Source organism: Haliotis rubra, unplaced genomic scaffold, assembly GCF_003918875.1.
Source record: "Haliotis rubra isolate DU_JTF1 unplaced genomic scaffold, ASM391887v1 Scf210, whole genome shotgun sequence".
In the NCBI taxonomy this organism is placed as follows: Eukaryota; Metazoa; Mollusca; class Gastropoda; order Lepetellida; family Haliotidae; genus Haliotis; species Haliotis rubra.
This window is the reverse complement of record NW_025766115.1, coordinates 1,139,504-1,152,748: the sequence shown is the minus strand read 5'-3', so window position 1 is coordinate 1,152,748 and position 13,245 is coordinate 1,139,504. Positions and strand designations below refer to the sequence as shown.

Sequence of the window (13,245 nt, the reverse complement as noted above, 5' to 3'; positions counted from 1 at the left end):
TGGCCGAAGACCCGGGTTCGAATCCCCGCATGGGTAGATTGTGTGAAGCCCATTTCTTGTGTCCCCCGACGTGATGTTGCTGGAATATTGCTAAAGCGGCGTAAAACCAAACCCAGTCAGTCAGTCATGGTTTCTAAGCATAAGTTTAAACATATAATTTGTACAAAATTTGTGACCCCCTAGTATGTGTGTACAAAATTGATGACCCCCTAGCTCCCCAGAACAAAATGGATGACCCCCTTAAAATCATCATCACACCCCCACCCCCACCCCTAGCCATAGATTATGAACGGTCCCTTATAACCAATTCAATGCAAAAACATATTGTAGTCAGTTCTCGTGAATAAGTATGTCAACTATAATATCTTCCCAGACTTTTTATTTATTCATTAACATCACAATGACTGTAGACAAGGGTACAAAATCTGTGACATCTTTAAGTAGAATAATGCACCACACCATGCCCAGTCTAGTAACAATTGCTTTACACATCTTAATAAATGTATAAGTCTTTGCTTCTGACCAGATTGTTATGTATTTTAGCCATGTGTGGACCGTAAGAACTGTATAACAGTGTTTGTCTTTCAGAACCAAACAATGTGGTGTCCATTCTCATCTCATCTGACTTTCTCAAAATGGACAATCTGGTAGGTTCATAAATGTAGTACTTTCTTGTACAGTGATGCTACTTTCATTTCCTCTTCTATCCTAGGGGGGCGGTGGGGTAGTCTAGTGGTTAAAGTGTTGGCTCGTCACGCCGAATACCCGGGTTCGAATCCCCACATGGGTACAATGAGTGAAGCCCATTTCTGGTGTCCCCCGCCGTGATATTGCTGGAATATTGCTAAAAGCGGCGTAAAACCAAACTCAGTCAGTCAGTCAGTCTTCTATCCTAGTCTCCTAGTCTACCTAGTCGTAAAATATACTTATTTAGTGAAAACACTTACTATTGCAGGATTTTCAATAACCATAGAAACAAAATGTTAGGAAGATGTAATTATTCCATGTTGACGGACAGCACAGACACTTCTGATTAAATTTCTAAGCATATGATACCAATAGGATATGTTCTGGTGCCATTACCAGCATTCATTGATGATTATGGTGTATCGATCTCTGTGTCAAATTATTATTGGAAACTGGGGCAGTTGGGTAGCCTAGTGGTTAAAGCATTCATTCATCATGCTAAAGACCAGGGTTTGATTCCCAACATGGGTATAATGTGTGGAGCCCATTTCTGGTCTTCCCCCTGTGATGTTGCTGGAATATTGCTAAAAGCGGCTTAAAACCCAACTCACTCACTCACTGTTGTGAAAATCTTCAAACATCACTTGTTTCTGTTGGAATAATCAGACAGAGAAACCTATTATGACTTGCGTGTTTCTATAAGTAATCACATCGTGTCGATGGAAATACAGGGTTTTATCAGTCCCAAGTAAGGGCTCGGGGGGAATACAACCTTACGAGGGACTGATAAAACCCTGTATTTCCCTCGACACGATGTGATAACGCATTTATCTAGCTGAATGTTTTTACTAAATCAGAGGAAAACAATACGCATCGAATCGACTTGTTTTTATTTATGTGGGATGCCATGTTGACAACAGCTGATCGATTGACTTCAATGCAGCGCACGTTTCTAAAGGCTTGGCGATGCACGCTTTTCTCACTTCTCGCGGACACCGAGGCGTGGCGGGATAATATGACTTTTCAACTCCCTGCTCGCGGATCGTGACGTGTGTACATGGTATTTTATCAGAGTCATGTGAACCAATCAAAACTCGACATTCTTACATGAGGCTGGATAATAGTGTTTGGCGTGTTGCAGGTTCAGGAATGTATCGAGTACTGCCACAAGCAGATGACCTCCATAGTAGCCACCAACTGTAACATGAACTGCATCAATGACAAGCTCGTCACAAGGTATGTGTGCATCCAGCTCTGTTCAGAGTTTATGTTCAGTATAAATAAGGCCCTGCTGAACATACGACAGTGAGCAATGCTATCACGACCTTGTTTGTTATATGCTCTGTCAGGGATTTAGTTCCCATTATAAACTATATGCCCTTAACAGGCAAATTTGCAAATTTATTTAATTTTGAATACAACCATGAATAAATGCATCACTATAGTCTGTTTGCAGTGAAAACGTACCGGTGAATTTCTCTTTAAACAAGAATGTAAATCAAATAAAGTGAAATTAAGATTGCGAAATCCTCATAATTTTACCTTGCCAATTAAACATATAAATTTCAGAATTTTATTCAACTCCGGATAAAAGTTGTTTAACAGACGATCATAGATTCAAATCGCTATTATTGGTTTGTATTCTAAGATGCCTAGCGGTTAGAACAATCGAAAAAAAAATACATTATCAGACAATAAAGGTGTAGTTTTTTGATGACGTAACAATTGAATGACGTTATCCCGTCACTGCGCCATTCTAGTGTGCCCCCTCGTAATCGAACCATTTTACATTACGTCACAATGTAAGCGGCGTTACGATGCATGTCAGTTGTCATCGCCTCGTACGGCCTCCTACAGTAAACTACACCGTTGCATCCCGTTTCTTGGTTTGCAGTTGCTTCACGCAGCTAACATCACTGGTGGAAACATTACGTTTATGTTTTCCGACGGTTAAACTGTGTCAATTCGACTCACAAGTTTTCGGCGACATGAAAACGTTCACAATGTTTACATTCCCACAATACAATCGTGGAATGTCGCTTGACTACTCAACTTCCTCTGGATGTACTGATCTAAACTTACGCTGGTAGTAGAAATGCAATGTTCATATTGCCCCATATGGTTTACGTTAATGACAGATGTAATTAAAATAATTCAGAGAAGATATTTAATCCGAAAGTAAACCGTCATCAAACTGTTATCATTTGTTTTTTTCGGTAACGTTCATCTTAACGTAGGGGGCAGACACATCAATAGAACAGCGCGCCAGTTAGCCCTGTGCGAGGATTCTTAATTTAGGTCACCGACACCGTCCTTTGTTTTCTGCCTTAAATTAATCGTTATTATCTTTAGAAAGTATTAAATTTGGCATCTTAGAAAAGAAATACACTTCGCTCTACCACCATGTATAGTGTAATAAAACACACTTTTGCCCTGAACTATTATACCACCATGTATAGTGTAATAAAACACACTTTTGCCCTGAACTATTATAGTTAGCACGAGGACGCAAGGCGCCCCTCGGTGCTTTAACTATAATAGTTCAGGGCAAAAGTGTGTTTTATTACGCTATACATGGTGGTAGAGCGAAGTGTATTTCTTAATTACAAGGGAGTAAACGCAGTAATTGGAACAGTGATACAAATGCACGTGCAGAATGTGATGAGCGTTAACTTAGACCAACCCTACTTCTTATCGGTGTTTCATTTAATGTGCATACCCCCTTGTAATACAAACCAACAATAGCGATTTGAAACTATGATCGTTTGTTCAACAACTTTTATCCTAAGTTGAATAAAATTCTGAGATTTAAATGTTCAATTGGCAAGGTAAAATGTGAGGATTCGTACTTCTAATTTCACTCTATTTGATTTACGTTTTTGTTTAAAAGTAAATTCATCGGTACGTTTTCACTGCAAACAGACTGTAGTTATCCTCATTTGGTACATTCAAGTTGTGTTGCAGGCCAAGAGTTATCTCCCCTGCTGTGAAGATATGCATCTTGGGAATTGTCTCTATTAATGTCCCAACTTGCCATCAATGTGTAACCTTCTGCCTGGTACTGCATTGATCATCACACTGTTGGGGACACATGGACCGGTTTATCTGAGGCACCACATTTTGGGCATGGCGGAAACAGTAACCAAACTCACTCACACGTAGTTCATTCCATTCAGATTGACAGTGTTGGTTTTATTCCTTTTCAGAATTGCAGACCTGTTCACACATTCAGAGGCAGATGAGATAAAGGACAGGAAAGACAAATTTAAGAGGTGAACTTTTTTGTAACATTTTGTTCTGTTGAATTTCATCTGTCTATTAGTTTTCTCTTTCGAATAAGACATTAAGCCAGACTTGCAAGTCTGATAATTTGTCAGTCAAGGCAAACAGTTGCAGATTTTCTTTACACAGCTGATCAACCATCATTGATCCATGTTGAATAAATTTCAAGTTATCTTCGATATACTAGTACTGAGTCATTACATGTCGATGTGATGTATGTGACATATTGTCATAAGAGCCACGATGTCTAAGTTACAACTAAATTAGAAAGACATAAGACATTTGTTTTCATTATTCACTGAAGTAGAGCTCATAGACATACTGCCTGCCTTTTAACAAGTAAATCAAGATCTGTATGGACTGACAAGTATGCAATCTGAAACTGCTACATTGCGGAATTACATCCAGTGCCATGATACTATTGATTTTCAGCCATTTGTTAGTAGCCGCACACAAGTGAGTGAGTGAGTTTAGTTTTACACCACACTCAGTAATATTCCAGGTATATTGTGGCAGTCTGTAAATAATCAAGTCTGGACCAGATGATCCAGTGATCAACAGCATGAGCATCGGTCTATGCAATTGGGATACGATGACATGTGTCAACCAAGTCAGTGAGCCTGACCACCCGATCTCGTTAGGCGCCGTTTACAACAAGCATGGGTTACTGAAAAGCAGTTCTAACCCGGATCTTCATGGGTATAGCTGCACTCAAGCAACACAATTAGTAGTGTTATGGAGATTTATGGTGCTTACATTCAGCTTTCTCTCACACTTCTGTATGTTCTGTGTTGACCACAGCAAGCTGTTCAGCAAGAAGTTGGAGAAGCTGTTTGATGCAGAGAATACATCACCTGACTCTCCAGAGAGTGCGATCTCTCTCTTCAAGTAAGTAGTACATATCTTATACCTGACTCACCAGAGAGTGCCGTCTCGCACTTCAAGTAAGTAGTACATATCTTACACCTGACTCTCCAGAGAGTGCCGTCTCTCTCTTCAAGTAAGTAGTACATATCTTACACCTGACTCTCCAGAGAGTGCCGTCTCTCTCTTCAAGTAAGTAGTACATATCTTACACCTGACTCTCCAGAGAGTGCCGTCTCTCTCTTCAAGTAAGTAGTACATTTCTTGCAGATGAAATACTTCAGTGTACCAACTGATAATATTTTGCACATTTAGGTTATTGTTTTGGCTGTTATTGATTAATATACATTCATTTTCGATTCATTGTTTGACGTACAAACAAAATGGCTGATGTCAGACACCACCCTATGTATTCATTCCCAAAACCAAACCTATTTACCCATTGCACTGGTGAGGGGGACCAAGGATGGGTGGTGTAAGGGTTGCACATATACACATTTTTTTTCATGTCAAGCTGTGTCAGTCCCTGTATATGTTATTTTTTAACTTTGTGACATGGGTGGCATGTACTGAGGGTGCCCCAATACACTTATGTATCCATGCATCACAAAGTTCCTGACTATATATTTTCTCATAAAAAAAATGGTATTGATATGAATGCAAAATTGCAGTTAACTGCCCCACAGCTATTAATGTAAGTAGAAAGTTACACACAGACTGGGGGCGGTGGGGTAGCCTAGTGGTTAAAGCGTTCGCTCATCACGCTGAAGACCCGGGTTTGATTCCCCATATGGGTACGATGTGTGAAGCCCATTTCTGGTGTCCTCCGCCGTAATATTGCTGGAATATTGCTAAAAGCGGCGTAAAACTAAACTCACTCACTCACTCACTCACTACACACAGACTGGTTTCCAGAACAAGCTCTGTTAACCAAGCCACATGGAATGTTGACAGTTTTATGAACATATGGCACAGATTTACTATCGCGATATGTATAATAGCATGACTCAAGTACCGTGGTGTATATTGATGCAATAGGTATATGGCACAGATTTACTATCACGATATGTATAATAGCGTGACTCAAGTACCGTGGTGTATATTGATGCAATAGGTATATGGCACAGATTTACTATCGCGATATGTATAATAGCATGACTCAAGTACCGTGGTGTATATTGATGCAATAGGTATATGGCACAGATTTACTATCGCGATATGTATAATAGCATGACTCAAGTACCGTGGTGTATATTGATGCAATAGGTATATGGCACAGATTTACTATCACGATATGTATAATAGCATGACTCAAGTACTGTGGTGTACATTGATGCAATAGGTATATGTATCATAACACCCTTTGTGAGTCTGTCCCCTATTTACAACATATGAGTACACTCTTTGTAGGTACTCAACGTTTCTCATAAGATTTAATTATTGTCTTCTTTCCAACCAGACATTATTCCTGTTTATTTTCACTATGTGTAATAGTGTAGGAAGTGTTGATGCCAGCTGTATCTGTAGATTCAATCTTTTTTCAGGTGCTCCATTTGTAAACGCCACCTGACAGCAAAACTGGAGAAGAAGGTCAAATGTGTATCTAGCAGGTCAGTGGTAACAATATCATATTTGATGCATTTACAAATGCTCAACAAAAAAGATAGGGATCGTAAAATATTTTAGAAACTCAGCCATCACAGTAAAACCTGTCTCAAAAACATTCATGATCCCTAGCAATATTTGTATTCTGTTTAGAAAGTTTTATAAGAAGCAGGAGACATTCTGTTTCATTTAGGTTATTCTTATTGTTGTTCAGGACATTTGTATAGATAAGGGACCGTTCATAATTTATGTTGTATGTGTGAGTGTCTGCGTGCGTGCGTGCGTGCGTGCTTGTGTGATATGATGATTTTAAGGGGGGGTCACCCATTTTGTTCTGGGGAGCTAGGGGTGTCATCAATTTTGTACACACATACTAGGGGGTCATCAATTTTGTACCTAAAAATATGTTTAAACTTATGCTTAGAAATTATGGGAAGGGGAGGGGGGGTCATTGATTTTGTACATGAAATGCAGGGGGATCACTTATTTTGTACATAATAATTTTAGGGGGTCATTCACATTGTACATGCTTCTCCATAAAAATCATCACCACCCCTAGTCATAAATTATGAACGGTCCCTAAATAGATAAATTGTTGATGGTTGTGATTTACGTGAATCATGAATGTTTGGTGGGATTGAGATGGTTTATCATCGCTTTTAAAAGTATCACAGTTTCGTAGAAGAAATATCTTAATGTGAAGCATGTGTTAGACATTTACAGCTTTGGTTAGACACCATGAGTATGGATATGCTGTTACACACCTAGAATTAGGTTTCTCTTGTACCCAGTGAAAGCAAGTATGCACAGAAACTTGAATTGCTAAAGATAACTGGGCCACCAGTTATGTTCTTCGCAGGTAGTTGGGAACATTTTGTATAGAGATAGACAGGGATAAGAATCTAATAAAAAATTTTTATTATTGTCTAACAATCTTTTTGTGTGTCTTATCTTAAACTATGAAGCATGGTTGTCATGGTGATTGATTGACATTTCATAAATGATCATTTTTTATTCAAATTTTATCAAAACATATGGTACCATTAAACCATTTCTTAATTTCTGAAGTCATGGAATGGTAGATCCTTGTTGTTGTTCATGCTGTTTAATGCAGAGTTGCCTCCCTTAGTCATACCAGAATGCACTGTTCAGTCACATGCCCATGACCATTTGAGCTTCAGCACCTTGTTGTATTTCTGGATTTCATTTATCTGTTAAACATTCATGACATTTAGGGCTGCGTAATATAACCGGTTTACCGGTATTTACCGGTTCAGACATGAAAACGATACGTATTGCGATACACTGATCGAAAACCGGTATTTTGACATGCATTCGGAAAACTTCGTAACACTCGGAAATCTTCGGATATTTCCGTTTTTTTAATTGTTCTTTTCCCTGTTTCATTAGTGCCAAATGTTACTTACATTTTTATTTTGTCATGATTAAAAGTTTTTATAAATGGTTAATCAATCATAGTGATTTTGTTGTGTTTTTGCTTATAATCAAGCATTAACTCAATTATAAGTAGTTTTTGTTAAAAAAATAATCCTTGCAATATATTGCAATATATTGCAATACATATCGCAATATATGCTTCCGCATCGCAATATATCGCAATATGAAAATTCTCTGCAATACCCACCCCTAATGACATTCATGTTGAATGTGCTGCAATTGTACTGGCTTTGAGACTTTGCTAATGGGATTTCACTGCCTGTGAATAGTTTGCTTGAAATATATGATTCTGTTCTGGAATTTTAAATCAATTTAAAAAAAATTATAGTTCCTGTTGAATACCTTCAAATCTGAACCCATTTATCTCATGATTCTCTCCTGTTCAGAATGACCATCAACAAGCGAGGTGGACTGACATACTGTCACTTGAAAGACACCACCTTTGATTTGAACGACTACCTGCTGGAACTCAAGTCCCAGATGAAGTACTGGCGAGATGTCTACTGGCGAGTGTGGGGGACCATCAACTCGCTGGCCTGTAGTCGCTGTGGAGAGACATTCCCGCTCACAGAGTTCGGACACTGTAAATATCACCCAGAAGCTCCCCGATATGATAATGAGGGGACAACAACGGGGCCGGCAACTTCGTCGTGTGTTGGGCTATACCCCTGCTGTCATCAGAAAACCATGCGGTTTGATCCTATCCAACTCAATAAGGTTTGTTTCTTAGTCCTTGTTTTAATGCAGCACTGTTCTACTGTATTGTGGCAGTCTGGATCAGACAATCTAGTGATTGACATCATGAGTCTCGACATGTGCAAATGAGATATGATAAAAAACATTAACAAAGTCAGTAAGTCTCACCAGCAAGCCTTATGATTCACCTTTAAATTAAATCAAATCAAATCAAATCAAATTAATTAATTTTTATCTTACCTTACCATAGGTCTTATGCATATTACCTCAAGCTCTGCTTAAAAGAGATCAGATAGTCATTGATTCACCATTCTCTAGAATGGCTGCCTCAAGTATCGACGAGTGTACAGGAACGGATGTGACGTGATCTCCCCTCCCGCGAAAGCGGTCTATCCAAAAATCACTTTCACTTCAAGCGTACTGCGTGTCAGACGTTTTTTTAAGTCGCTAGTTTGCTACTTACTGATACTTTCAGATATTAAAGTTCTTGTTTGTTTTTGGTATGTATGCTTTTTATATCCTATATTCTTCTCTGTGTGGGTGAAGAACATAATTAAAGTAAACTTCCCTTACCTGGCTGCCTCATGTCTCTCACTTCGGTGTGGGGTGTGTTCCTACGTCGCGAGTGTCACTCCACTGGGCATGTTTGGTGTTTTGTATTCTCCTATGTCTCTTTCACCATAATGTTCATGCTTGGTTTTGTGTATCTTGATATTATTGCCTAATTTGTGCATGTTTTCACGCTCTTTTCGGCTCAGTGGGGGCAGCCATCTTGGTTGTTTACTCTACTGTTCCGCCTGCTTGGGCATGCCCATTCTTGCTGCAGGTGTGTTTTTTTCTGTGTGTTTACATAGTATTTACGTTTCACTTTTGTTCGTGTGTTACAGCCTTTGTGTGCATGACCCGGCAGTTTTGCTGTATCTGCAAGGTGCAGAAGTCTGCCAAGGATCCCCACCCTTGGTGCCCAGACTGCGCTACTGTAGCCTGTTCTCTTGCTGAGCGCTGTCTTTTTTGTACTCCATTGTCCGTCGCCGATTTTAAGGCTTATACCGCCGCCAAGAAGAAACGTTTGTCGCAGCGTAAGAGGAAGATGTCTTCACCTGCTTCTTCTTTCGGGTCCTGATCTTCTCTTCCATGGACGCCGGACGGACGCTCCTCTCCTTTAGAAGAACAGACGTCTACACCTGCGCCGCGTATGCTGACGCGGACGCCCAGTGCCCGTCTGACGCCTTCGTGGACTTATTTCAGCCGGACGCCTTATCTCATCTGGAGGTACAGAAGCTTCTATGGACGCTCCTTTTGCTTGCAGCAGTTGAAGCCCAAGCTAGCGCCGTTCCAGCGCCGACACCCTCGTTACCTAGGGCTGTCCCAGCATCGAATTCTGTGTTGCCTAGTGCAGTTCCAGCGACGACGGCCAACGACAACGCCGTTGTTAGACTAACGTATCCCCAAGAAGGCGCCTGTGTCTACGTTGTCTCGAGAGGAGGATTTACAGCGTCAGTTATTGGAAGAGCATTCCCGACGCCAGGAAGCCGAGAGCTCCCGTCGTTCCAAGCGGTTTCACTCTAGGTCTCCTTGACAGCGCCATCATTCTAGAAGGCCTCGTCATAGTTCTGATACTAATCATCGCCTTCGTTGGTCTGATTCCAGGTCCTGTCTCCCAGACGTCCCAATGATAGGGAGAGGCGTTCAAGGTTACCGACTCGTGGGAGGCGCTACCGTCGGTCCCATTCAAGGTCGCCTCCTTTTCGCAGCTCGCTGCGACGACCACGTTCCCCTACAGTTACCTTCAGTGCTGTTTCTCAGCTGTCATCTTAGAGCCCGCCGCCTGCTGCTTCTGGCCAACGGGAAAATGCTACTACCGTGTCCTGGGAGGACACTGAGGAGAGCTATTTTTCTCCTGATTATAACGAGATGTTACAAGAGGAAGATGATGGGGGTACTTACCTCCCCCCTATCTGCTGTGTTTGACTGGATTGCCGACAGACTGCCGGATTGTCCTTCTCCCTCTTCAAGCTCTTGATGACCCGAGAGGTTTTAGGTCTTCTCCTGAGTTACTCCTCCCGCCTAACCCGATGGTGGCCGTGGCCTCTTTGGATGCCAACTTTGCTAAACTGTCTCTCTGACTACGACGCCCAAATCACGTGTGTATGCTCCAGACCAACAGTTACTGCTAGCAGACAACATTCAGACTCTGTTAGACAAAGAAGCTATAGAGACAGTGCTAGACCCCCAACAGTCCCTGGGGTTCTACTCAGCCATCTTCCTGGTTCCCAAGAAAGACTCGGTGAAAATGCGCATGATTCACAACATGGCAGTTTTCAACAACCTTTACCCTTCGGAGCTGCCTCACTTCCGGATGGTGTCCCTGGAACAGCTTCATGCCAAGCTTGCGCCCAGGGTCTGGCTGGCCAGCCTCGACCTCCAGGATGCCTACCTGCATGTGCCCATTTACCATCATCACAGCAAGTACCTGAGGTTTATTTTCAACGGGTCCCACTACCAGTGGAAAGTGCTTCCATTTGGAATTTCCACAGCCCCGTAGCTTTTTACTCGGATTACTTTGCCGATCACCCGGTTCCTCCATCTCAGGGGCATCAATTTCGACCCTTATATAGACGACTGTCTCATGAACCACCTCGACCCTCAGTTGCTTCGCAAACAAATGAACTTTGCCATTCGTCTCCTGGAGCAACTGGGGTGGATTATCAACACAGACAAGTCCCACCTGGAGCCGTTCTAGGAACTGACGTTCATAGGAGGCTTGTTCCTGACTCACTGCGCGCTTGTCAGGATTCCACAGGATCGCTGGAGGAAAGTTGTCAGTTTCGCCAGCTGAGGTCTGTCCCAGCCGCTCACGCTCAGGGAGTGGCAGTCCCTCTTAGGTCTCCTCACCTCAGCCCAGGACTTGACACTCAGAGGTCGTTTGATGCTCCGGCCGTTACAGCGCTTCCTCTTGCCTTACATCCAGGCGGACGACCTCCAGTCGAGGTTCCTTCTGCCTCTGCATCCCCTGGTGGACTGTAGAGTCGAACGTCTGCGTGGGAGTCTCCTTGACAGAGTTTGTTCACAATCACGAACTTTTTATAGACACGTCTCTTCAGGGTTGGGGTGCACACCTCAACAACCAGACCACGCCGAGCTAGGCTTGCATATCAACAACTTGGAGCTCCAAGCAGTCATTCTAGCGGTTTGACACTGGACGCCTCTGCTGCGGAGCACCAGGCTCCGGATAGCATCGGACAATTCTACGGTGGTGTGGTTGATTGGAGCAGTTGTTGGAGCAGACCTTCCTGTTGGCGAGTTTCCTGGACAACAATGGCATCAGAGCCACATCCCAGGGTGCAAGAATGTCCTAGCAAACGCTCTCTCAAGGCCAGGCAAGCCATCGCCAACAGAGTGGATGTTACATCCAGAAGCTTTCAACCTTCTATGTCACAGTCACGGCCGCCCTCTGATCGACCTGTTTGTGACTCGGTTCAACAAACAGCTTCCGTTGTACGTGTCTCTGATTCCAGATCCGGCGGCATGGGCAGTCAATGCCGTGGCCTTGTTGTGGGACGGTCTGGATGCATACGCCTTTCCACCACCAGTTCTGCTGCCAGCAGTGATAGCAAAGGCCAAGCAGACAGAGACGATTCATCTGCTTTTGGTCGCGCCTTAGTGGCCAACCAGAACCTAGTTCCCAGATCTGCGCCATCTCGCCAAAAGACATCCACAACAGTTACCAGAGTGGCCTCACCTGCACAGGTATCCGCACAGTCGACAGCTGCATCCCGATCCGACGCGATTTCATCTGTACGGTTGGATCATCTGCAAAAGGCGCTGAAGGCCAAGGGCTTCTCCACGGGTGTAGCCAAGGTTATTGCTCGTGCTCATCTAGTCTCCACAAGATCACTCTATGATGATAAGTGGACTTCCTTTGAGAAGTTTTGTGCACATAAGTCCAAGGACCTGTTGAAAGCTTCTCCTCAGTTTATGGCAGAGTTCCTTCTTTTCCTTCGGAAGTCCCGGCATCTCAAGGGCAACACTATAGGAACTTATTTATCAGCTCTTAACTCTGTTTTGGCGATCAAGTGCAAAAAAAGATTTCCAAGGTGCCGCAGCTCATTGCCGTACTCAAAGCTTTCAATCTGGAGGACCAGAAGGCAAAGTTTCATCCTCCTGCTTGGGACCTTAACATCGTTCTCCGGCATCTGAGAGGTCCACCTTACAAGCCCTTGGACACTGCTTCATTCGAGAACCTCTCCAGAAAGACAGCTTTTCTCTTGGCCTGGCCACAGCGAGGGTCAGTGAGATCCACGCATTGGATGTCAATGCTTAGTGTTTCCTTACGTTACTATCTGTTTCTTGTTCCAGGCGCTTCCTGCGACAGTCTGCCGATTCAGTTAGTTTTCCTTGGTTTCCCTTGGCATGTGGTCTTGTTTTTCTTCATGGGACGGTCCTCTGGAGCCCGACACCGCCGTCCTACTGTCGAATCTATATGCATAAGACTTATGGTAAGGTAAGTTAAAAATGTAATAAAATCTAAATATTTTAGATATTTAAATACTTACCTTACCATAGGGCGGTAACTCCCTCCCAACGCTGGATGCTCCTCCCCTCTCTGAGCTCTTCGGACCTGGTCAGTAAAAGTGATTTTTGGATAGACAA

The 13,245-nt window shown here is 42.7% G+C and overlaps 1 protein-coding gene across 3 annotated transcripts in view; it reads left to right on the top strand.

Annotated features, from left to right (window-relative positions):
* Positions 1-13,245, top strand: part of LOC124276626 (SANT and BTB domain regulator of class switch recombination-like) — a 46,226-nt gene that overhangs the window by 11,432 nt on the left and 21,549 nt on the right. For all 3 annotated transcript variants that reach the window (XM_046712281.1, XM_046712280.1, XM_046712278.1), the window contains 6 exons: positions 589-647; positions 1,829-1,923; positions 3,894-3,959; positions 4,771-4,857; positions 6,378-6,443; positions 8,283-8,613. In XM_046712281.1, coding sequence (XP_046568237.1) covers positions 589-647; positions 1,829-1,923; positions 3,894-3,959; positions 4,771-4,857; positions 6,378-6,443; positions 8,283-8,613 — 704 coding nt within the window. The remainder of the gene's footprint in view (positions 1-588; positions 648-1,828; positions 1,924-3,893; positions 3,960-4,770; positions 4,858-6,377; positions 6,444-8,282; positions 8,614-13,245) is intronic.